The sequence below is a fragment of the Carcharodon carcharias genome, chromosome 9 (assembly GCF_017639515.1).
Source record: "Carcharodon carcharias isolate sCarCar2 chromosome 9, sCarCar2.pri, whole genome shotgun sequence".
In the NCBI taxonomy this organism is placed as follows: Eukaryota; Metazoa; Chordata; class Chondrichthyes; order Lamniformes; family Lamnidae; genus Carcharodon; species Carcharodon carcharias.
Window position 1 is genome coordinate 128306378 of NC_054475.1, and position 25706 is coordinate 128332083.

The window sequence follows — 25706 nt, forward strand, 5'->3', positions numbered from 1 at the left end:
TGTCGCGATGGAGACTTGAGTGTCACATGAGTGCAGTCAATCGCACCCTGCACCTGCGGGAATCCTGAGATCAGGGCGAAAATATGGCCCTTGCATCCTGGCTGTCCCGGTCCCAGGCGAAATGCACAAAGTTGTGTGCCCTCGAGAAGATGGCATCCATGACCTCATGGATGCATTAGTAGGTGGTGGATTGTGAAATCCCACAGAGGTCACCTGTGGAGCCCTGAAAGGAGCCACTGACATAGAAATTGAGTGCCATGGTCATTTTCACAGCCACTGGCAGTGGGTGTCCTCCATGTCCCCTTGACGCCAGATCCTGCAGTAAGTGGCAGATGTGAGCCACCAGGTCCCTAGACATGCGCAGTCATCGGCGACATTGGTTCTCAGTCATCTGCAGGAATGATAGGCAGTGTCTGTAGACCTTGGGTGTCACTAGGCGCTGATCAGCCACAGCTCACTGGTGCTCCTGGGCAGCGTGTGCGGGAGACCCTGCTGTCCTTTCTTCATGAGGCTGCTCTTCCTGCCTTTGCACGGCCAGGAGCCTCAGTCACTGTCTCCTTCATCTTCTACAGTCTCTGTAGTCCATCAGGCAGCTAGGTCACCAGGATCCATAATCCTGACGTGGTCCTTGTGCAGCATGAAAGAGAGAGAGAGAGAGACGTGGTTATCATGGCTGTACGTAGCAGCTTTCCTGGTCCCTTAATACTTCCCAGAGAGTCCTGGTCACCCCTCGGATGGCCAGAGACGAGTGCGCTGCATGGCTGCCCTGTCAACCTGCGACATGGGGGACATTGGTCCAAACCAGGATGCTGACATTGCAAGGGGCTGTGAGCACCTCCAGCTGTGACTGCTGCATGGCCAGTGTTGGCGAGGAGATTGTACAATGTGTGCAGTCCAACTGCTCCGCGGTCTAATAAAGCCGTGGCGGACTCAAAGTCTGTGCTGGTGGGGTGGGGGTGTGGGGGTGGGGGGGTGTAAGGTATGGAGTGCTTGGTGACCCTTTGGTGTCACTTCGATGCTTACATGGGCAGGCAGGCTATGAGCCCAACCCCAATCATATCGCTGTGGCTGCGCCTGATCTGTCTTAGTTGCAGAGACATGGTCAGTTTATATAGGTGTCCCGAATGCATGGCCATTTCCATCGCTTATCTTGCCCCTCACCTTGATTGCCTGTTCGCGGGTGGCAACGCCAGGGCAGCACTTGACCCCCCCCCCACCCCTCCCCCCTCACCCCAGCAGCCGCCTCCGAGGCTAGCCAGCACTTGCCCCGAAACACTCCTGCTCCTCAGCAGTTGCCTGCCGGGCCAGGCATCAGTTTCTCCGCCCCACCCCTGGCACCCCTGAGGCCTGTAAACAACAGGTGAGCTGTGGAGAACATGCTTTCCCGCCGATGTGGACAGGAGATATACGGGGGGGATTCTAAGAGCCTGGTGGGATGGCCCTTTAATTATATGCTGATGTATTACAATTAGCTCCCTGCCAAACGATGGCGGGCAAAGCAGCTCACTGTCGGTGGGCTGAGTGGACGATTGTGACCTGCCTTCATGCCATCGTGAAGTGGGTCTGGCCATATTTTCTGCGCATGCCAGCTATCAAGCCCGTCGCCAGTGGGCTCGGAAAATTCCTCCCATTGTGTGGTTTCCAGAGTCTGAATATTAATTTACATCAGAACTATTGCCGTGGATCCAAGTATTGATTATTGTGTCTAGACACTGGGAAAACTGAAATCTCAGATTAGTTCATTTTAGAGAGATGGTAAAAGCTGTGTGACCCTGTTTGATAGTTTTACCAGTTCCACTTTACCTGATTGTGCAACCTCTGAAACAGGCCTGTCTTGTACATGAGCCATGTGTCCAAGGGTTGAGAAGATGGCAAATCCAGCAAACACACTCGTAGCACAATTAACAACACAGATAATGATGCTATCTCGGTAACAGTTGTTGTGAAATTTGTTGTAGGATGACAGAGTTATTAAACTGCCCCAACCCACTGAGATAGAAAAGAAAATTTGTATTGCAGCATCTTTCCAGACCTGGTAAATAGAAAGTAGAATTAGTTAGCAATGGGAAAGTTTACACAAACATATTCAACAGATAAAACTACATTAACCATGAAAACCATGCATTTGGGTAATAAATCTCAATTTCAATAAATACCCTGTGATAGCTTTTATTGTCCACTCTAGAGCAGCGTAAACTACACACATAGGATCGATTTGGGTTGTTTAAAAACAGAATAAATGGAAACCAAAATTTGAATTCTGTCAGAATAATGGTGATGCTAAATTGCTCATGATGATTTATGTGCAAATGCCAAAGCAATTTTGGATTAAACACAAAAGTCCAAAGGTTTCTCTCCGGTATGCACTGCTCCACTGTTAGCTTCATGGAAATGTGTTGTGTTTGCCCTACCCTTTAGAAACATTGGGCAGTGTGAAGTTCCTGTACTTACACTGTCGATACAAACTAAATCCACCACAGAAATTAATTTCAAGTCATTTTAAATCTAAGTAGCCTTTTAACAATGTGCTAAGTGTTATTTACTGCCAGTCGTTCTCTCTGGCATTGAAACGTATCTATGGGAAGTGTAGAGTCAGGTTATAATTGTGTCAGAGATTTAGATAAAAATTCAAGTTAATTATTTTAATTTTCTTCTTTCTGTCGCTTTTTTTCCTCTCTCACTTAGTCCACCCTTTCTTTTCCTCACTTCATCTTTTTCCTGATTTAACATTGAATTCACCCACTCTAACTTATTCTACCTTCTCTGCCTCAGTCATTGTGCTGTTACTTTCACAATACTACAACCTGATTGGTTAAGGAGATACTCAGTTACTTTTCCATGTTCACTCAGTTCCCAATGTGGGTGATGTTTTTCCACTTCCATCCCTCGCATCCAGTGATTTGCAGCATCAAATATCATTGTCATTAAATGCATCAGGGCAAGTCTAACTTAAAACGGACACATTTCATTGCCCTGCTCCAGAAAATTTTGAACCAATATTATCCTATAGATTAACCAGATAGTTCACCTGAAAATCTTATTACTGAATCTGTTACAATGTCTCAGAGAGAATTAGGGATCAAGAAGAAATTCCACTGCATCCCATTCCATGTCACTCTATCTCATCGAGTTCCATCCTGTCTCTTCTCTTCCCAGCACAGCCCTCGCCATCCCTTCCCTCCTGCCAACACCAAGGTGATGAAAATCGTCAACTAACTCATTAGAAGTCATCACAAGGTCTTAGTTAAAACTTAGGGCAATATCTGAAATTAGCTTTCTCACATTTGAATCGGAACTCAATAGCAGCACTCTGATTTTAAATTGATTATCCCAAGCAGACAAAAAAATCAAATAATTTAAGCATTAAACAACGCAACTAAAAATACACTTGAAGTTAAATTGATTATATTGTAGTATTCACCTCAGTGTCAGCCAGTTTGGAGAAGTCTGAATGGCTTCCAATGTAGAATTGAATTCCTTTATCGGCTCCCTCCAGGGTAACACCTCGGATCAGGAGTATGGTCAGAACCACATAAGGGAATGTCGCAGTGAAATAAACCACCTGAACATGGAAAGTAACTTGTTAGATTTTCCTGTATTGCTGGTACAATAGGAGAACATAAGAGATGAGAGTGGGCCATTTGGCCCCTCAAGCCTGCATCACTGTTCAGTAAGACTATGGCTTATTAGATGGTGGCCTTAAGTCTGTTTCTCTGTCTGACCCCAGCCCCCATAACCCTTGACTCCCTTGTAGGTCAAAAATCTGTCTAAGTCAGTCTTGAGTATATTCAATGACCCAGTCTTCACTGATATCTTGGGTAGAGAATTCCGCTCGAGCATGAAATGACACGCGTTGAAGTCGGCTGGGGTGCCAACATGGACGCACAGTCGCGCGATAGTTCGGTCGGCAGGCGAGCACCGGTGGCCCAACTCCTGTTGACAATTAAAAGGCCTATTAAGGCCATTAAGTAATCAATTAAATTAAAATTTTCACTGCCCGTCCAACCTAACGGTTGGCGGGAAGGCGGAAAGCGCAAGCGGCCTTTGCATTTTTTTGGAAAACTCATCCATAGGCAGGTGAAAATATTAATTTTTCATTAATAATATTTAATAACAGTCACATGAGGGAACATGATTCATTACATTTTTATTTTTAAAATTTTTTCTTCGTATCTTTTCATCTCCCTGAGGCAGCTCTGTGCCTCAGGCAGATGATGAAGCACTCACACATGCTGTCTGCGCTCAGCCCGCTCACCCTCCCCATCCCCCGCACAGCTCGCGTTTCATGCTGGGTGGGCCTCAATTGGCCCGCAAGCATGAAATCGCGGTCTGGTGCCGATCACAGGTAGTGATCGGCTTCCCGAACACCCCCACATGCTCTCACCGAGCACCCCCACCAAGGGCAAAATTCTGCCCAATGGGTCTATGTCTGTGTGTGACTAAATTGAATTAAAGTCAGCTGACCTGAAGGCTTTGATGTATGAGAAGATAAGTTAGGTTTGAAATGCTAAGTAGGTAGACATAGGGGTAAAGGGGGCATTTGCATATTTAAATAAACCAGATTAGATTGTTTTCAAAGGAGGGGTGAAATGTATAATTTAGCCAAGTGAAGTACAGAAACAGTCAACGGGATTTTCTGCACCCACCCGCTGCCACAATCTTCCAGTCCTGCTGCAAGTCAATGGACTCCTGGCTGGGGTGCCACCTCACCCATAGTGGGTCCTGCCCACGATGGGGCCAGAAAATCCTGGCCAGTGTGTTTATTTTTCCCAAAGATTACTGGTAAAATTAGTACTTTGAGAGATGTTTATTATCAGAGAGGTAAAGTCCAAAGACAGTGAAATAATGGGAATTTGCATTCAAAGGGGAATGTATGGATAAAGGAGAGAAGGCTGTGTGCAAAGGCATTCTGAAATCTAACTTTGTGAAACATCTTTAGCATCTAAGCCTCAAGCTGCTGTCTACAAAACATTGAAGTTAAAAAAACTCACTTTGAATTGGATTGTCCACAGTATCATGTTTCTTTGCCTAGATCTGTTAAAATCTATGTGTCTTACCATTGTCTTAATGAAAGTGCAACTGGGAGTTAGCTTTATTAGGGGATTTAGAAGTCATCATAGTATTAATTTGTAGACCTGTGAATGTATTGTCAAGAAGATATAATAATTTTCATAACGTTAGTGAAATTTATTGTAAAATAGAGTAATAGTGGGAAGAGTATATGTGTCAATAGGTGTCTGTGTGTTTGTGTTTGAGATTTAATTGAATTATAGGCAGCTAGCATGGGTCCTTTAATCTAAGTACAGGGGTTAGGTTTGAAATGTTAATTAGGTAAACATGGGGAAGTTTAGAAACATAGGTGTCAACGGAACATTTGCATCTTGAAATAAACCAGACTAGATTGTTTTCAAAGGAAGGGTGAAATTTGTCAACTAGCCAGGTGACGTTTAGCAGTGGTGGGTGGAATTTTCCCAAATTTGCACTAAGTGCAGTAACGGGCAGGTAAAATGGTGTGCTGCCCGCTGACAGCGATGGCGAGTTTTCACGCCGTATCATCCCGAGCCCATCTCATTAGTTATGCACTCCCAGGAAACATGCCGTTTCCATGGCAGGCGGGCTCCTAATTCACCTGCCCATTGTCACCCCGCCGCTGCATCATGCCGGGCGCCATATTTAAAGTCCAGCCACAAGCACAGTACTCATTGCTTCCAGCTCACCACTGCTGCTCAGGAGACATGGCCCTCAAATGCAAGAAAACTGCAGCTTCCCGGTTTAATGATGGGTCCCTTGAGCGACTGCTGGATGCTGTGGAGATCTGCCAGGATATCCTGTACCCCGCCCTGGCCACAGGATGGGAAGCAACGTGACCAATCGACTTGAGAGGTGTGGCAGCGGTGGTCAGCACCTATGCACTTGAGAAGAGGACAGCCACCCAGTGCCGCAAGAGGAATAATGATGTCCTCCGTTCCACCAGGTTAAGTCACTCTTTTCATCACTCTCAATTCACACACTCATAAACCCATCAGACATCCACAGGACCCTCACTCACTGCCAGTTCAAGGGTCATCACCATTCGCTGTCTCACAAACACCTTCATTGCCCTTATCCTGTCCATGGGACCCCTCACCACCCACCCATACTTATCATCTGGCCCAGCAGGTGTCTTGCTTACTCTTTCTCCATCTCTATCCATGATAGACAAACTGGCACACAACAAGAGTGAGAGGTCGCAGACCGGTGGGAGAATGCCTGTAGTCAAGGCCCTCACCAACTTTGAAAACAGAGCCATCCAGCTGGCTGGCGATGACCAAGACCGGTCCTGCACTGATGGTGAGGTTGGCGCTGCTCTACCAAGTGAGGGTCCAGCAGTGTAAAATCCATCAGACAACTATGCCATGAGTGATGTGTCCTCTTTCACAGGCTGTTGCCATGCTTTAATTATCTCCCCTTGTATTCATAGGAAACAGCCAACAAGAGTCCATGACACAAGACTCATCATAGCTCATTAAATTAACAAGTGGGCTGTTGAGTTGAGTGGTCAGGTGATGCCCCGAAGAAATCTCTGAAGAGGAATCTGGAGGTACCATCATGAAGTCCCATCACAGCACTCACCCACACCCTCTGCCAGTACAGAGACACACACTTCGGTGGGACCAAGCTTTAGAGTAGCCTTGGGATCACAATCTGGTGAGCACATCGCACTGTCTGATCAACAGCAGGCGGAGGTAGGGACTTCCCTGGTGTCTGGCACTCGAAGGACTGCTGGGGGCCAGGAATGTATTGAGTCCGAGTCAGATGATGAGCCTCTGGACTCAGTCATGCCACAATTGCAGGAGCTGCAAGGGTAAGCTCGGGAACATTAGGAAGGGATGTCCGCTGCACTCCTTAGATTGCAAGGCAGGATGGAGGTGTCCATCCGCCTTCAGTCTGAGGTGATAGCACCGACATGCCAACACACTGAGGTCAACACTGGCAGGATGGCATCTGCCATGGAGACCTTGGTCCAGGGCTTTGCTCCTGCACTGCTGTGTGGGCTCAACTCCATTGCTGATGCCAAAGTTGGCTTCCAACATTGTGCATGCAAGTGGGTACCAGGCATCTTGATTTCACTCCAGCTGCCCTGGCTCCTCAAGGTGTCAGCCTGGGGCCCCTGGGAACCCATAGGGAGGAAGATCAGCCAGTGCACCCTGGAAGTGTCTGGCCAAAGCGAATCCCCTCTTCCTGTGATGTCAGCAGCTCCAGCTTCACAGGCCGAAAAGGGTGCCACTGCCACACAGCAGGACCCTGAAAGCAGGCCAGGGCCCTCCAGGTCTCGACCGACCAAAGGACACCTGCCAAAGTCATCACAGACAGGGCGTCACAGTCAGCAGGCTGCCTGCACCTCCGCTGTGGATGTCCGGGGAGCACCAAGATGCAACGGCAGTGTTGGGACAGTTAAGGAGAATTAACTCTTTTGACTCAACCAAATAAAGTAAATTAACAAAATGAGGGACAAAGAAAAAGCAGTCCCTAAATTAGGGAAACTGCAAAAACAAAGGCAAAATTTAAAGGAAACTTGCAAACATTAAACTAAAATGCGATTAATGGGATCAATAAAATACCCCAGTCCCCGTGGTGCCCAACGGGCATGGAAGGTCTCGACGGTGCCGGCAGACACCGTGTGTGCTCCTTTTCCAGGGACACCCAGCTGCAAAAGTAGCCACAGAAGAGGGGCAGACAGTTGGGTTGGAAAATCCCCTCGATTGCCCGCTTCCTAGACCAACTTGGCCAGGCCCAGGAACAGGTTTATGAGGGGTTCCTTCTCCCTCCCAGCCCCCCTCCGCGCCGGGCGCCCATAGATCGGGAGTGTGGGACTGAAGTGCAAACAAATCATCAATAAAAGGTTTTTTAAATAAGTGAACAGGGGGTGCAGCCTTTAAAAGCCGATGTAAACAAGGACCACGGACTCCACAAGGCTGCAAAAGACGTAGGTATCTTTGGAGTCCATGAACCGACACATCCTGCGGTTGTAGGGGACTACTGCGTGCAATGGCCTCCACCCCAGGTCCCCGATGGAAAGCGGGAGTACACCCCCGTAGAGGGCTCCCCAATGGGGACCTCCACCGATGGACAGCAACAAGGCACGCCAGAGCGTGTCCGGTGGGTGGGCGTGGGCGAGGCAGTGAAGGGTGCGCAGCAACCCGTACAGGAAACCCCTCTGCACCGTGCTAACGGACACAGAGGGCATTTCCCCGAGGCGGTTCAGATTGCAGGGCACCGGCTCCTGAGGGAGGGGTCGGGGCTTGGGGCCAATGTGGAATTCCGTCCAAACATGGGAACGTTCAGCAGGAAGACCACTGCGCACCTGAGTCACCTCGAGGCCCAGTAGGACACTGGGGCAAAGCACAACCGTCCTGAGGTCTTGAATGGCATTGGCCAAAAGCCGGACATCCACGGACACGCGATGCACAAACTCCTGCGGAAGCACCCAGCCCTCTCCTCCGCCACCCAGCACATCCCTGATCCTGGTCACCTCGGCAGCCACAGCCCTCCTCTCCGCCAGCCACTGAAAAGGACGGAGGGGCAGATTCCTGAGCAGCGGCTCTCTGACGATAGCTGCTACTCCAAATGGGGGAGAGCTGTGTCGCGAGGCAACCATGTTCCAGACTTTGATCAGGTCCTGGTAAAAGATAGACAATGCCTGCAAGGAGCCACAAAGGCCCCTCAGATCTAGAAACAGGAGCTGCACATCATAATCCAGGCCGTGCACCTGACAGAAGAAATATGTCATCAGGGCACACCATCTCGGGAGGCGCTAAACGTAAAGGTATCACTGCAGGCCCCAAAGGCAGAAGGTTGCCACCTGGGTGCGTAGGCACACTAGCGCCTGACGGCCCTCCCTAAGCGGGAGACTCAGAACATCAGCAGCGACCCAGTGCAATATTTGTCCCAGAAGAAGTCGACGAGCATTCTCTGGATTTTCGTGTCAAAGTCCGGGGATGGGGTCAAAGTGACCAGCCGGTACCAGTTGGTTTATAACCAGAACTCGACCTCGGTAAGACAGCACTCGGAGCAGTCCTGTCCAGCGCAGCAGGCGAGTGGTGACTTTGGTCTCCAGCTCCTGTCAGTTCACTGGCCAGGATTCCTCAGCAGGGCAGAGGTGGACCCCAAGGTAAAGGAGGCTGGTCCTGCTCCAGGTGAAAGGCCTGAGCTCCTCGGGCAGAGAATCCACCTGCCATGGACCAACCAGGAGTCTAGAACATTTGCCCCAGTTCATCCTGGCAGAGGAAGCAGCAGAGTAGACCTCCTGGCACTTGTGCATCCACCGCAGGTCAGCCGGGTCGGCGAACATGAGGAGCAAGTTATCGGCATAAGCCAAAAGGACCACCCTGATGCCCGGCCCGCGCAGAACCAATCCCGACAACCTCCTCTGCAAGAGGCGCAGGAAAGGCTCCACGCAGATAGAGTACAATTGGCCAGACAAGGGGCAGCCCTGATGCACTTCTCTCCCAAAGTGATTGGGCACTGTCAGGGACCTGTTAACCTTAACTAGACATTCTGCGGCAGTGTACAGAAGTCGGATCCGGGTGACGAAATGTTTCCCAAACCTGAATACTCGCTGAGTCCCAAATAAATATTCGTAATCCACCCTCTTGAACACCTCTGGGCAAAATGGATCATGTCCCGGACCAGATGGCCAGATGGATATTGTCAAAGATGGTACTGCCCAGGACGGTGTAGGACTGGTCAGGGTGGATCCTGTGGTCCAGGAGGGTGCCAAGGCGAGAAGCCATGGCTCTGGCAAGGATTTTATAATCCATGCTGAGGAGGGAGACCGGGCACAAGTTCTTAAGAAGGCAAAGTCCCCCTTCTTCGGCAGCAGGCCAATGACCTTCCTGTGCCACGAGAGGGCCATCTGTTTGGTTGCGATACTCTTGCCCAGGACCCCCACGAAGTTGCTCCCCAAGATGTCCCAGAATACCCTGAAGAACTCCACGGTCAGCCCGTCCAGCCCTGGGGATTTGCCCCTGGAGAGGTTGTTGAGGGTGCCGGTCAGCTCCCCAAGACTTATAGGGGAGTTAAGCTTTCCGGCACCCTCCGGGCTGACCTGTGGCAGGTCCTCCCACAAAACTCTGCAAGCATCTTCGCTGGACAGACTCGGAGAGAACAGGGCCATGTAATAGTCTCGGTCAATGGCCCTGATGCCCTCCGGATCTAAGACAAGGGATCTGTCATCAGCCAGCAGCGTAAGAAGCTGCTGACAGCCCCTGTGCCTTTTTTTCCAGCGAGTAGAAGAAGGTGGAGCCACGGTCCAGGTTCTTGAGGAATCAGATCTGCAACAGCACAAATGCGCCCCAGGACCCGACGAGTTGCAGGTCCCGTAGCGTGCCCTTCTTCTCTTAGTAGACCGACTGCTAGATCGGGTCTGCATCCAGCTGACGGAGATGTGCCTCCAAGTTGAGTGCCTCCTTTTCCAGCTCCTTGACCCTGGATTTCTACCTCTTTGTCGATCTCCTCGTGTACTCCTGACAGAAGACACAGACGTGAGCCTTGCCCATGTCCCACCAGAGCCTCAAGAATGGGAAGCATCCCCTCTTCCTTCTCCAACCAGTCCAGAAATGACAGAACGAGTCCAGGAACCGCTTGTCCTCCAGCAGCAGGTTGTTAATGTGCTAATATTCGGACATCTTCCGAGTACAGAATGGAACAAGCTCCGCCCACATCAGATGGTGGTCCGTCTGCCATCGCAGCCACCGCACAGAAGCCGACGGAACGCAGGACACGTATGCCCTTGAAATGTAAAAACAGTCGAGTCTGGACGCCCCAACTCTAGGTGACATGAAAGTGAAATCGCTGAAGTCAGGATGGAGATTTCGCCAGACGCCCACCAAGCCGATGGAGCTGATCAGGTCCTGCAACTTCCTCACACCTAGCATGCAGCACTGAGCACTGTGATGGTCCCTGGCCTTGAGGGTACAGTTGAAATCCCCCCCTGAGGACGATGCACTCGCCCATGTTGATGGAGCCCAGATGAGTGGCCACTTCCTCAAAGAAGCTCGCTTGCTGCTGCGCACCCAGGGGAGCGTACACATTCACAAAGTGAAGCGCCGTGCACCCAGGCGCACAGTAAGGTGCAGCAACCAGCCTGGCACCAGCTCCTTGACCCCCAAGATCTCCGGCTGAAAATGTGGGGCCAACAAGATCGCCAACCTGCCAGAATTGGAGGCTGGGTGACTCATGTAGACACCCACCCCTCACCACTCCAGGAGTCAGGTAGCTTTGTCTCCCAGAATGGTATGGGTTTCCTGCAGGAAGCACAGTGCATACTTCCCATCCTGGAGGACCAAGAAGTTCTGGAACCTGCGTTGTGCGTCCCTGCTGCCGTGGATGTTGAGGCTGGCTATAGTTGTCTTCATTGTCAGGAGAATGTGCTACCATCTCATGAAATAAAAGAAGGAGAGGACTTTTCTAAGTCTTTCACTCCTTCAGGAGCCCAACGAGAAACGTACAGACCCTCCACCAGGCATTCCTGTCCAACTTGGGGGCCTTTAGGGCCTTGTGGGTGGACCAGAATACCTGCGGAAACGAATGCCACCGGTCCAAGGCCAACTGGACCCTGTCTCGGCAACTGCGATTACTCGCCAGAAAATCCCAGAGTTCCCCGATGGGAATGAGGGGGGAGTCGACAGCGGGCACCGAAGCCCCCATCAGCTCACCTGGCTCCAAAGACTCTAGATCATCGGTGGTGCTCGCTATCGACATCCCATCCTCCTCCAGGTTGTTGCCTCTGGCTTCCGACCCCTCCCCCTCAATGAGTGTAGGGCTGGTTCGGAGCCGCCAGCTGCCTCTACCTCTGTCTCGATCCCATCCCCGGGATCAAGGCCAGAGAGGTCCTCTCTGGTCTCCTCTCGGGTTTCTGGGTCAGAGGGTGGCAGCCTCTCAGAGACCCGCTCCACCTCAGCCACTTGGCCGCCAGGCAAATCCGGAAAGATTACCGGGCCCAGATCAGTAGCGCCTGGTGACAAACGCTGAGACGGAGCGGGGAGGCCCTCCTCGCTACCGCTACCAATGACCCAGTCGTTGGAGCCGTGAAGGGACTGCTGCAGTCCCCTGGCGGGCCAGATGACATTTTGAGGGTACAAGGTGGGTTGGGGTGGGACACCATCGCTAGAGTGGTACCCTCACTGACACCTGAGAGGGCCCCTCAGGGGACTGCAGCGAGGTATCGGGGTTTGGTCCACCCCCCCAGAGAGCAGAGCGAGGACTTGTGGGGTGGAGGGGACACATCTAACCTCATCAGCCGGAATGTCCTCCCCTTCCAATGGATTTGGGCAAGTCCGCCCCCTTCAATAAGTCCACCGGCTCGGTGTCGCTCACCCCACCGTCGCCAGACCCGGGAACCTGCGTGGGGACGATGCCCAACCCAGTATATGGTGCTGAGGCACACACATGCCCAGGAGCATGCGCTGACACGATGCCGGGGCCAGATAATTTTTGCTCCCCTGAGACGGTCTCTTCAGAGGCCTGGTTTTCAGGGTGGTTTTGGGTGTTTTCAGGGGTCTGGGACCATCCCCAGGTGGTGGGTTTCCCCCACGCCTTCTTGTGGCACTGTCCGCCCCACCCCGGTGACACCTCCTCTTGCAGGGAGGAAGATGGAGGGATGGTGGGGGAGAATTAACTTTTTTGAGTCAACCAAATAAACTAAAAACTAAAAAAGAGTCAACCACATTGCTGTGGTTCTGGAGTCACATGCAGGCCAGCTGATATCCTTCTGTAAAGGACATTAGTGAATCAGATGGGTTTTTAAACAATCAGTCATTATTGAATTCAAATTCCATTACCTGCTGTGGCTGGATTTAAACCCAAGTCCCCAGAGCATTACTCTGGACCTCTGGACCAGCAACAATACCACTATGCCATCACCTCCCCATGAAGTGTATGTACTCTTCACTATTGTCAATAAACTCCCAACAATGTCTCCTGCCTGTGTCTCCTTGTTCTGATGAGTAGTGTTTGTGTCACTCAGATGTGAAACCTTTCTGAAAGGTGAGTGTCTCAGTCCAGGGCCTCTTCCCTGTGCTCTGTGCAGCCTTCAGGCCACAGTGATGGTCCAGCCTCACACTCCCTGGAAACATTACTGATGCCTGCACCTTGGCGCTGCTGGTCATTGCTGGCAGAATGTAGTGGGCAGGTGCCACAGAGTTCTCTCATTCTCTCAATGTGCTCTCAGCACCTTTATGGAGGAGATCGCCCCCATCTCTTCAGCATTTGTGACCAGCGATGCTGTCTTCCAGCTCCTGAAGGGCTGAGATGCTGGAGGTGGATAAAGCATCAGAGGCTTCTGAAGTTTCATGACTGCATCTCTATGAAATGGCCCTGATCACGGAGCGCAAGCGAGCTGCCCTTGACCAGACAGGAGTCAGATATTCTCAGAGGTTATGTGAAGATCTATGGAGTGTCTTCACTGCCTGTCATTACCATCCCCCTGCACCGAGCGCCCATTAGGTCCTCCACTGTGTTTCCATGACAGGAGCATTCTCACAGAGGGTATGCATGCTGCCATAAGCCAGAATGGAGTCAAACATTCACAGATGCGATGCGAGGAACTATGAGGTCACCTCACTGCATGTCATCATCATCATCCACAAATCTAGCAGCTATGAGGACCTCCTGAGCGTGCCCAGATCTCGGGTTTCCCACAGGTGCAAGATGCAATTCACTGCACTCACGTGGCGCTCAGATCTCCATAGCATGCCTGCCTCGTCTAGCCAGTGTGAAAGCCTCATCCTCATCATCGTCACCTCCAAGGATCCCCTCGCCCTCATCCCCGCCGGTGTCCTACTCATCAGAGGAGACATGCAGCTCCTCCATCTCCTCCTCAGCCAGCTCCTCAACCCGTTGCAGTGCCAGGTTGTAAAGGGCGCAGCGTGACGATGCGTGACGCCCTCTGTGGACTGCATTGACGGGCTCCACCAGACCGGTCCAGGCACCGGAACTGCATTTTCAGCACCCCGATAGTCTGCTCCACCAAGTTTCGAGCTGATGCATGAGATGCATTATAGCGTCGCTCTGCTGCAGCCTGAGGCCGCCGCATAGGTGTCATCAGCCATGGCCTCTGTGGGTAGCCCTTGTCTCCAAAGAGCCATTCCTGCAGCCTCTGTGGACCCTGGAAGACTTCAGGGATCTGTAACCGACTGAGGATGTCGGAGTTGTGCATACTCCCTGAAAACTGTACACAGACCTGAAGGATGCGTTCCTGGTGGTCACACACCAGCTGTACATTCAGCAAATGGAAGCCCTAATGGTTGATGTCGTTGATCGTGCGTCGCAATGGAGATCTGAGCACTACATGAGTGCAGTCAATCATACCTTGCACCTGTAACCTGAGATCTGGGCAAATCCAATTGCTCTCGCATCCTGGCTGTCCTGGCCCCAGGCAAAATGCGATAAGTTGAGTGCCCTCGCAAAAATGGCATCCATGACCTCATGTATGCATTTGTGGGTTAAGGCTTGAGAGATCCCATAGAGGTCACCTGTGGGGCCCTGAAAGGAGCTACTGGAATAGAAATTGATAGTTGTGGTCACTTTCAGTCACTGGCAGTGGATGCCCTCCATGTCTCCGTGGTGCAAAATCCTGCAGTAGCTGGCAGATGTGAGTGGCCAGTTCCCTAGACATGTGCAGTCTTTGGCGGCACTGGTTCTCTGGAGAACTTGGTGACACTTTGATGCCTCTGCGTTGCTTGAGTGGGCAGATAAGCTAGGAGCCCAACCCAATCATATCAATGTGGCTATGCCTGAACTGTCTCAGTTGCAGAGAAATGGTCACTTTCTGCAGGTTTCCCGAATGCATGGCCACTTCCCTCACCCACCCTACACCCACTCACACCCTGAATGTTTGTTCTGTATTCAATGGCAGAGCTACCCTTGCACACCTACCCCCCTCCCCCCAACCACCCCAATGACAAGGCTGCACTTACTCCCTGCTCTCTCTCACGCTCAAAAGTCACCTCCAAGGCTGCACTTGTGGCTCGCTCCCCCTCAGCCTCAAAAGTCACCTCTGATGCGGGCGGCACTTAACCCCGACTCCCACCCTCCAGCACCCCTAAAGCCTGCAAAGAAACAGGCAACCCTGGCACCAGCAAGATCGTTGCTGTGCACTCACCTCCAGTTCACCCAAAGTGCAAGCCGCCAAGTGCATTTCACCTCTGAGCTGTTGTGAATCATATCGGCAGACATTGTTATGTTAATGCATCTAGTAATGCATTGGTGTAATAAGTATAGGAGTATATGTATAATAAGTATATGTAAGATGAGTTCAGAAAATGAAGCTATCTTTTTAAATTATGATGGTTCATTTTTTAATAAGGAGGGGTATGTCAGGAAGATATAATAATTGTCATAATGTTATTGGAATTTATTGTTAAGTGGAGTAAGAGTGGAGTCTGTGTCTATGGGTGTATGTCTGTGTGTGACTTAATTGAATTAAATGAAGCTGGCCTGAAGGCTTTGCTGTATTAGAAGATGAGCTAGGTTTGAAATGTTAAGTAGATTGACATAGGGGTAAAGGGAATATTAGTGTTTTTAAATAAACCAGACTAGATTATTTTCAAAAGAGGGGTGAAATATGTTACCTGGCCATGTGATATTCAGAAACAGTGCATTTATTTTTTCCCAAAAATTACTTGTAAAATTAGTGCTATGAGAGATTTTTATTATCAGAGAGATGAAGTCCAAAGATACAGTGAAACAATGGGAATTTGCATCCAAAGGGAAAATATGTATCTGCAGGTGAAGATTGTGTGTAAGGGGAGGCATTCTGAGTTCTAACAAGTGTGAAATGCCTTCAGCATCTAAGCCTAAAGCTACTGTCTATAAAGAACTGAAGTTAAGAAAACTCACTTTGAATTGGATTGTTTATAGTACCATGTTTCTTTGCCTGGGTCTTTTAAAATCTGTGTGTCTTACTGTTGCCTTAATGAAAGTGTAACTGGGAGTTAGATTGATTAGGGGATTTAGAAGTTACCATAGTAGTAATTTGTAAACCTATGTATGTACTTAAGATCATTTTCCCTTTTATCTTAGATTCCATTGTTCTCAAACACCTCTTTTAACTTAACTTATCCAAATATTAACTTTTTTAATGTTTTCCAATTGTCACTACTTTCGGGTCAAATAAAATTCAGTAACTCTCCCTTGTCTACTGAAGAAAATGTTGTAAGTTGTAAACAACCCCTTTGAAATTTAACAGCTGAAAAGTCGAGTCCTTACCTATCACCTAATGAAAATTTTAAAAAGCAAACTATTTATTTCTAAATCCACTTCACCAGAGCCTCTCATTACAAATGCATGCATCTAGCTCCTTTACTATTTTATCTCTCAACTCTCACAGACAATCTGTCTCTATGAACTTTCCCCCAGTTTAATAAATCATGGATATATACACACACACACACACACACACACACACACACGCACGCACGCACGCACTTCTTACCACCATATTCCGAAAATATTAAAAGCAATCACATCCATCTTCACACCTCCCTCAATGGAAAAAATGAGAAACGTCATACTTCAAAAAGGCATTACATTTTTTCAACCCACTTGGGATTATTTATCATATTATGCACAAGAAAAAAAAAACTAGTGCACTATGGTGTACATGCATCAACTATGAAAATATATATACAACTTCTTCTGTACAAGTAAAGGTAATTCCAGTCCACTCTCAGTTTCCTAGTATCCAAGTCCTTTTGAATTTAAACCCATGGCAATGCATCCGCAATTAAATTCTCTCATCCTAGCCATGTGTATAATTTTTAAAATTGAACAGTTATAATAACAAACACTATCGGAACAGTCTGATGTTTTTATGTCTTTTTTATTTCAAGAAACTTCAAATGTTTGTGGTCAGTATATACAACTGTCTCTGAAGAGTTGTCTGCCATGTACACTTCAAAATGCTGTAAAGCTAAAATCAAACTTAAAATCTCTTTCTCTATAGTTGAATATTTCTTATGGTGCATGTCCATGAGAAATATCCAGCTGGTTTCTCAAGTTCCACTTCATCTTCCCGTAGCAACACAGCACCAACACCCACACCACTGGCTTCAACAGCCATTTAAACTGCTTTGTATAATAAGGTGCTGCTAGAACAGATGTAATGGTTAGTACAGCTTTCAAGTTGTCAAATACAGTCTGACACTCCTGTGTCCATTGGAATCCCTTGTTCTTTTTCAATAATCCCGTCAGCGGAGCAATTACACTAATGAAATTTGGCACAAATTTCTAAGAAAATCCACTCATGCCCAGAACTCTCAAAACTTCCCCTTTCATTGTAAACACTGGGAACTCTACAATAGCTTTTACTTTTGCATCTCATGGGGCCACTTGACTATGCCAATCAGTGTGGCCTAAATATGTAACTTTTGCTTTCGCAAGTTCCCTTTTAGCCAAATTTATAACCGAATTGGCTTACTGTAGTTGGTCAAACAGCTTAGATGTTCCCCCCAGGTTTGACTGAATACCACTAGTCATCAATATAAACTGCACAATTGCTTAGATCTTCAGTCACTTTGTTAGTCTTTGAAATGTTGTTGGTGCATTTTTCATACCAAAGGGCATTACTTTGCATTGATATAAACAATCTGGAGTTACAAAAACTAATATCTCTTTTGGTCTTCCTGAAAAGAGTGCTTGCCAGTTTCTCCACAGTAAGGCAATTTTTGTGAAAAATGCTGGCTTTCCCATTCTCTCGATACAATCCTCCAATTGGAATTGGATATGAATCTGCCTTTCTACTGCAATTAAGTTACAGTAAGCAATACATAGTCTTTGTGATTCATCTGGTTTTGGCACCATTACAATAGGCGAACTCTAATTACTGTGACTGGGCTCTATGATGTCATTTTGAAGCATAAATCAATTTCTTTCTGCACTTGAGCCAATTCTACTGGATTTAATCCATCTGGGTGTTGCCTTATTGAAACTGAAACCCCTACACCAACATCCTGCAAAGCCAAATTTTACTTCCTTGGTCTATTCCACAAATTGCTTTGTGTGATTGAAACAGCTCTTGCAAATCACTTCAACAGTTTTCTGGAAGGTAACTTAAGATCACATTTAGATTCTTAATTACTTCCTTATTGTCCAATTTAATCAGAAGAATGTCAATTTCAGAATCTTTAATTTCTGTTTCCTCCTTCGCACTTACCACTACCAGCATCTCCTGTTTATCCTCTCTGTCAAAGTGTAACTGTTATAAGTCTAGATACTACTGCTGTAACCATGCGGAGAATTTTCTCCCCGTCGGGCGGGCCAGTCAGGAGCAGGCGCAGATCCGAGTGCCACTTGCAATTGATTGCGAGCCACCATTTTACATGGGTGAGCCAATTAAGGCTCGCCCAGCATGATGTGCACCAGGAAGCACTCAGCACTACCTGTGCGGGAGGGGGGTGGTGGTGTGAATGGAGAGTCAGGCCCTGCACTCTTTTGCATGGAGCTGCCTCAGGGAGATTAGTTTAATAATAAAACATTTGAAAAAATAAAGAATTAAATTACTCAGACAAGGCCCCTCATGTGACATTGTCACAAGAGCTGGGACATGCTTATGATTTTTCAATTAATAAACACTTCATGAAACCTCATCCCACCTGTGGATGAAGTTTCATGAAAAGTGCGAAGGCTGCCTGGGCTCTTCACTTTCAGGTTGGACGGACAACTCTGACAATCACTTTATTTAGTTAATTAATGTCTTAACAGGCCTTTGACAGTTCGGCGAGCGTGCAGCCGACTCCGCTGTGCGCCCGCTGAACGAAGATCGGATTGACGCGCGATGATGTTGGGACACAAGCCAAACAGAAAATTCTGGCCCATAAGATGTAGGAGCAGAAGTAGGCCATTTGGCCCATCGAGTCTGTTCCACCATTCAATGAGATCATGGCTAATCTGATAATCCTCAACTCCACTTTCCTGCCTTTTCCCCATAACCTTTGATTCACTTACTGTTTAAGTTCGACCCTTCAAGCCTGCTCCGCCATTCAAAAAGATCATGACTGATCTGATTGTGGTCTCAACTCCTTCTTCTTATCTGCTGTCCATAACCCTTAACTCTGTTGGCTGTCAAAATCCATCTAACTCAGGACTGGCTGGGACTCCATTCAACAAAGAATTGGAGAGCTCTGGGACCATCCTAATGGGGATAGAGGTGCAGGTGGATTAGCCGTTCATGAAGTGAAAACAGATAGGGCCAGGAAACTGAAATGTTGAGGTAGTGTCGGGCATGGGAAGGCTCATGGATGTAGATAGAAAGGCACAGTGCAAGATCAGCAAAAATGGAGTCAAGAAAGGAAGAAATAATTTTAGTTGGACAAGAACAGACTGAAACAATGAGTCAACCATGGCAGTCTTGTTTATGGGTTTTGGGAAGGAGGTAGAAGCAGGCTGTACAAGGTTGGGGTCTATGATGTTGGAGGCTATAGAGGGAAGATCTCTAGAGGAGTTAAGGCCAGTGACAGCCCTGGACACAATGGCATGATGTTATCTGGTGGGAGTCATAGTCCAGGGGGTGGTAGGAGAAAGTATCATTGAGTTGGCTTTCAGCCTCTTCTAGTTACAGGTCAGTGCATGAGACAACAAGAGCTCCACCCTTGTCAGCAGGTTTAATGATGATGTCAGGGTTGGACTTGAGAGAACTGAGTGTTGCAAGTTCAGAGGGAGAGCAGGGAAATTGAGTGGACCAATGTCATGCTGGCAGTTCTCAATTAAAAGATCTAGAGAGGGGAAGAGTCCAGAGAGAGGGGCTCATGTGGAAGGAGAATGTTGGGGATGGGCAAAGGGATCAGTTAAGTGGGAGGAAGACTCCTGGTCAAAGAAGTGGGCATGAAGGCGAGGGTGACAGGAGAAGAGCTGGGCATCATGCCAAGCTCAGAACTCATTGAGGTAAGCAGGTGAAGTTGAGGCCTTTGTTAGTTAATCTCTCTTGCCTTGTACCCTATTACAGACCTCACAGAACTTCTCTTTTGTTCTTCCTGCCCCATTTCCCCACTGTCACTCTTTCTACTGGCTTACAAAACCTTGTATTTCTATCTTTCTTAGTTCTGAAGAAAGGTCATCAACTTAAAATGCTAACTCGGTTTCTCTTCACAGGTGCTGGCCAACCTGTTCGGGATTTCCAGATTTTTTTTTGTGTGTTTGTATTTCATAATCATACCTCTTAATGGACAATCTCATGGTTCAAATAAATCTCATTTCACTCAAATAAAACCATGACCCTAATCTGCTCAATCACTTAGCCAATCCTGCCCAGCCTTCCAGAGCAATTGGAAATTCACCCTGATGGTGACTGAAACCCTTAGAATGAGGGACATATTTCAGGCGTTTGGGGGAATTGCTGCTGTTCTCTCACTCAGGAGAAATATCTTCAGATCTCACTCAGGCCTGAAGTGCTCATGAATTATGGATCTCCCACTGCCAAAGAGTCACTGTTAACATCACCTTTGAAATAAACCAGCCACTTCACTAATCATTTATAAATTCTAGTTTTATTGTTGCAGAAATCTGTACTTTGTCACTAGTTGTAACTCATCACCTATCGTTTTACCTTTCCTGAAGATTTGACTCCTTTCGATATCGCAGCCCCGGCCATCAGCCGTGCCAGAAGCAGACAGAGGGCTAAATACCAGACTATCTCCCCAGGCTCATAGATTGAACTGGTACGGCGTAAAACCACTTTACTAAATAAAATGATAACAGAACACATAAACACTATTAGAAACAAAGCATCAAAGTATTCTATGAAATGTACAGGGATTTGAACAAGACCGAACATATTTTGGTTTTTAGAAGTGAGATGAAATTTGATATCCTTCAGGTTTTTCTCTGTATTTCTATTGATGTTTTCAAATAGAAAGCTTTGTTTAAACATTGAGAGCTGATGAGATTCTTTGGAGAGCTGATTTGATTTGAAGGAGTTCCTTACAGTGCTTCATTGACTGTCTCACATTGCACTGTTAAAAATCCCTGGGTTAGTCACTGTGTCTACCAATGAATCTAGCTCCTTCATATTGTTAAACATGGTACCTGCTCCCAGACAGTTTCCTTCAATTCAGTTCCCAGGTCTATAGATTAAACACAATACAAACACAAAGGGATATCAGTCACAGATAATTGGAACCATTCAATAGAGATAAAAACAAAAAACTGCGGATGCTGGAAATCCAAAACAAAAACAGAATTACCTGGAAAAACTCAGCAGGTCTGGCAGCATCGGCGGAGACGAAAAGAGTTGACGTTTCGAGTCCTCATGACCCTTCAACAGAACTAGAAGTTGAAGGGTCATGAGGACACGAAACGTCAACTTTTTTCTTCTCCGCCGATGCTGCCAGACCTGCTGAGTTTTTCTAGGTAATTCTGTTTTTGTTTTGGAACCATTCAATGTTTAGGAATTCTAGTGGTGAATCTTTTGAACAATAAAACATTAAAACATGTTCAATAAGAGTATCACTGTTTAAATATTGTTAAAGTAAGCCTGCAGTGTTAGAAACCAGGGAGCTGTTAACTAATGAAAGGGCCCCAGTTTTGATGCTATTTTGTAACAAGTGTATGATGTAAATAGTATCTCTATCTAAATCAAACAGCTTTTCACTCATTAAACAGGACATTCACCCAACTAACCTCCCTGAGAGGAAGCTACTGGTACAGCTGTGCAGGATATAGGTGCCGCTATCTGTAGTAATTTACTTACTCCCAGTATTGCTCACTTGGACCCTGGTGAGAAATGTTGATTTCTGATCCATTTGGACAAGTTTCATTGTTTGCATGCAGCCATGTTGTATTAACGATTTCAAAATACCCATCATCCAGAGTGAGATTGCAGAGTGGATCTAGAAAACGTGGGATGTGTTTTAGAATGACATTTCATTGGGAATGATGCTGTCATTTTCTAGTGATATAATCAAGGTCATTGTTTCCCTCTGACTGAATCAGTCCGATCCCTTTTATTACATGGGTGAGGTTTCAGATGGGTCAGAACACAAAGGCACATTCTGCACACTCCATTCACAGCACAGTCCAGCTCTGATGTTCACCCTGTGTGTGTTAGGAGATTTTCTTCAATAGCAGCTGTAATGCTAATAATCATAAAAACAAATTAAGGTATTGAAGTATAAACAGTTCCTTCAATAATAATTATTACAGAAGTTTTCAAGATATTAAAGAAGGCATTATGGATTAGGATATGTTTCTAGTGAAGTCTGTCAGATTTAATTCATTCATTCCAAATAAACCTTTATCGAGACTTACCTGATGAATCTGTGGAGTACATGACTTATGGATATCACATGATCCTGGATCTTCCTGTTATAACATTGTTGTGGATCACAGGGAAAAAAAGTGTTAACTAGTCCCCATATTTACTTTTACTTTCCATGGGAGTTAAGCTGCACAGACTTCATGGGGTTCAGAGTCAATGTTCAGAACTCCCAGAGCCATTGCATCCCAGCTGTATACCAATGTACCACCACCTAGAATCATAGAACTCATAGAATGCATGTCACAGAATTTCCCATCATGTCCATTCCATCTCTCTGTAAGAGCAACTCACCTAACTTCCCTGTCTTTTCCTCATAGAAATGCAAATTATTTTTCTTCAGATAATTATCCAATTCCCTTTTGAAAGCCACGATTGAACCTACATCCACTTCATACTCAGGCATTTCATAACCACTCATTTTTCCCCATGTCACCTCTGGTTATTTTGCCAATCACTTTACATTGGTGTTCTCTGGTTCTCAACTCTTCCAACAATGGGAATTGTTTCCCCGCCCTCCCCCGACCATGCACCCCCCCCCCGCAAACTGCTCAGTCCAAGCACCTCATGACTTTGAACAAATCTATCAAATATCCTCTAGACTTTCTGTACTTAAGGAGAATAGTCACAACTTTGCCAATCTCTCTAGGTAACTGAAGCCTCTCATTCCTGGAATTATTCTCATAATTCTTTTCGGCACCATCTCCAGTTCCTTCACATTCTTCCTAAAGTGTTGTGCCCAAGATTGGATGCAATACTCAAGTTAAGGCCGCAATGTGTTGAATAAATGTTTACCATAACTTCTTTGCCTTTTTACTCAATTCCTCTATTTATAAAGCCTAGGATCCTATAAGCCTTTTTAACTTATTTATCAACCTGCCCTAATGCCTTCACTGATTTGTCCATATAAACCCCCAGATCCATCTGCTTATGCACTCCCTCCAGACTTGTATCCTTTATTTTATATTGCCTCTTCTCATTTTTTCAATGAAAATGTACCACTATATACGTCCCTGCATTAAATTTGATCTGTCAGTTTTCCATATATTCCCATCTCTCTGTGTCTTCTTGAAGTCCTCCTCATATTTCCCGACAGACTGAATACTCCAGTGTCAGGAACAGTGAACATCTCAACACTAGCTGCTGATGGGCATTGGGACCCTGGGGAAGTCCAGATGAACGCCCCTGTGCAGTACTTGCACGGGAATTTTAAACTTCCAATTGCCAGTTTTATATAACCTGGACAGCCCTGAGATTCCCTAAAGAAGTGGAATGAGATGGCCATATCCACACAGACTGGGATTGTTTGTCCTATACTTAGTCTGGGTTTTACAATGATTTATTTAGATTTACACTGATTTACTCCAAGAACCAATGGTGTGACACCTATCCTCTCAGCAGGTGGCAATCTGTCCCTCACAAATAGGCATGAAATTCACACACATTGGGCAGAGCACTTCAGCAATCTCCGAAACCAACAATCCAATGATACTATGGAGTCACTTCCACAGCTCCACACTCTGGAAGGGCTTGTTCTCAACCTTCTCAAGCGGAAGTTGCAAAGGCCACAAAGTAGCTTTCTAAATAAGGGCAATGTGAGGACATGAAAGCAGAGCTAGCTAGTAAACTGGCAAATGGGGTTAAGGGATACGTCGATAGAAGTTCAGTGGCAGATGTTTAAAGGGAAATTCCAGAATACACAGAATCGATACATTCCAATGAGAAAGAAAAATTCCAAGGGGAGGGCCCACCATCCACGGTTAGCTAAAAAAGTTTAAGAAAATATCAAACTTAAAGAAAAAACATATAACATTTACACAAAGACCGGGGGCGGGACCAGGTCAGAAGATTGGAAAGAATTTAAAGAACAGCAAATAATGATAAAATGATTAATAAGGAGGGAAAAATTAGAATACAAGGGAAAGCAAGTTGGTAAAATGAAGACAGATAGCAAGAATTTCTATAGATATTTAAATAAGAAAAAAGTTAACAAAGTGACCATTGGTCCTATTGAAAGTGAGTCTGGGCAATTGATAATGGAAAGTAAAGGTAGTGGTGGATGAATTAAATAGGTATTTTGTTTTGGTCTTCACTGTAGAGGATACAAGTAATATCCCAGAAATATCTGTAAATCAGGAAATGGAAGGGAGGGAGGAACTCGGGAAAATTACAATCCCAGGGATGTGGTATAGAGCAAATTGTTGGGGCTGTAGACTGACAAACCCTAAAGTCCGGATGGACTTCACCCTAAGATCTTGAAAGAAGTGGCTAGTGTGATAGCTGATCCATTGGTTTTAATTTTCCAAAATTCCTTAGATTTGGGGAAGGTTCTATTAGCTTGGAAAATAACAAATGTAACTCCTTTATTGAAAAAGGGAGGGAGAGAGAAAGCAGGAAACTATAGGCCAGTTAGCTTAACATCTGTCATAGGGAGAATGTTAGAAGCCATTATTAAAGATACTATAGCAGGGCATTTAGAAAAATTCAAGGCAATCAGGCAGAATCAACATGGTTTTGTGAAAGGGAAATCATGTTTAACCAATTTATTGGAGTTCTTTGAAGGAGTGACATGTGCTGTGGATAAAGAGAAAATGGTGGATGTTCAGTACTTAGATTTCCAGAAGGCATTTGATAAAGCGCCACTTCAAAAGCTATTGCAGAAAATAAAAGCTCATGGTGTAGGGGGTAACATTTTGGCATGGGTAGAAGATTGGCTAGCTAACAGGAAACAGAGAGTTGGCATAAATGTGTCTTTTTCTGGCTGGCAGGATGTAATGAGTGGTGTGTTACAGGGGTCAGTGCTGGGCCTCAACTTTTTACAATTTATATAAATGACTTCGATGAAGGAACCAAAGGAATGGTTGCTAAATTTGCTGATGACACAAAGATAGGTTGGAAAGTAAATTTTGGAGAGGACATAAAAAGGTTACAAAGGGACATAGATAGGTTAAGTGAATGGGCAAAAATTTGTCAAATGGAGTATAATGTAGCCAAATGTGAAGTTGTTAATTTTGGCAGGAAGAATAACAAAACTTATTATCTAAACTGTGGAAGATTAAGAGCTCTGAGATTCAGAGGGATCTGGATGTCCTTGTGCACGAATCACAAAAGTCTGGTATGCAGGTGCAGCAAGTAATTAGGAAATCTAATAGAGTGTTATTGTTTATTGTGAGGGGAATTGATTACAAAAGTAGGGAGGTTACGCTTCAGTTGTACAGGGCACTGGTAAGACCACATCTGGAGTACTGTGTACAGTGCTGGTTTCCTTCATTAAGGAAAGATGTAAATATGTTAGAAGCAGTTCAGAGAAGGTTTACTAGACTAATACCAGGGATGGGCGGGTTGTCTTATGAGGAAAAGTTCGGCAGGTTCGGCTTGTATCCTCTTGGATTTAGAAGAGTAAGAAGTGACTTGATTG

The 25706-nt window shown here is 46.4% G+C and overlaps 1 protein-coding gene across 1 annotated transcript in view; it reads right to left on the minus strand.

Annotated features, from left to right (window-relative positions):
• The window catches only part of LOC121282472 (sodium- and chloride-dependent neutral and basic amino acid transporter B(0+)-like), a 145331-nt gene that overhangs the window by 40996 nt on the left and 78629 nt on the right, over nucleotides 1-25706 (minus strand). Inside the window, exons 7-10 of the mRNA XM_041196175.1 lie at nucleotides 21725-21863; nucleotides 20582-20714; nucleotides 3422-3562; nucleotides 1804-2032 (exon numbers count right to left, since the gene is read on the minus strand). Coding sequence (XP_041052109.1) covers nucleotides 1804-2032; nucleotides 3422-3562; nucleotides 20582-20714; nucleotides 21725-21863 — 642 coding nt within the window. The remainder of the gene's footprint in view (nucleotides 1-1803; nucleotides 2033-3421; nucleotides 3563-20581; nucleotides 20715-21724; nucleotides 21864-25706) is intronic.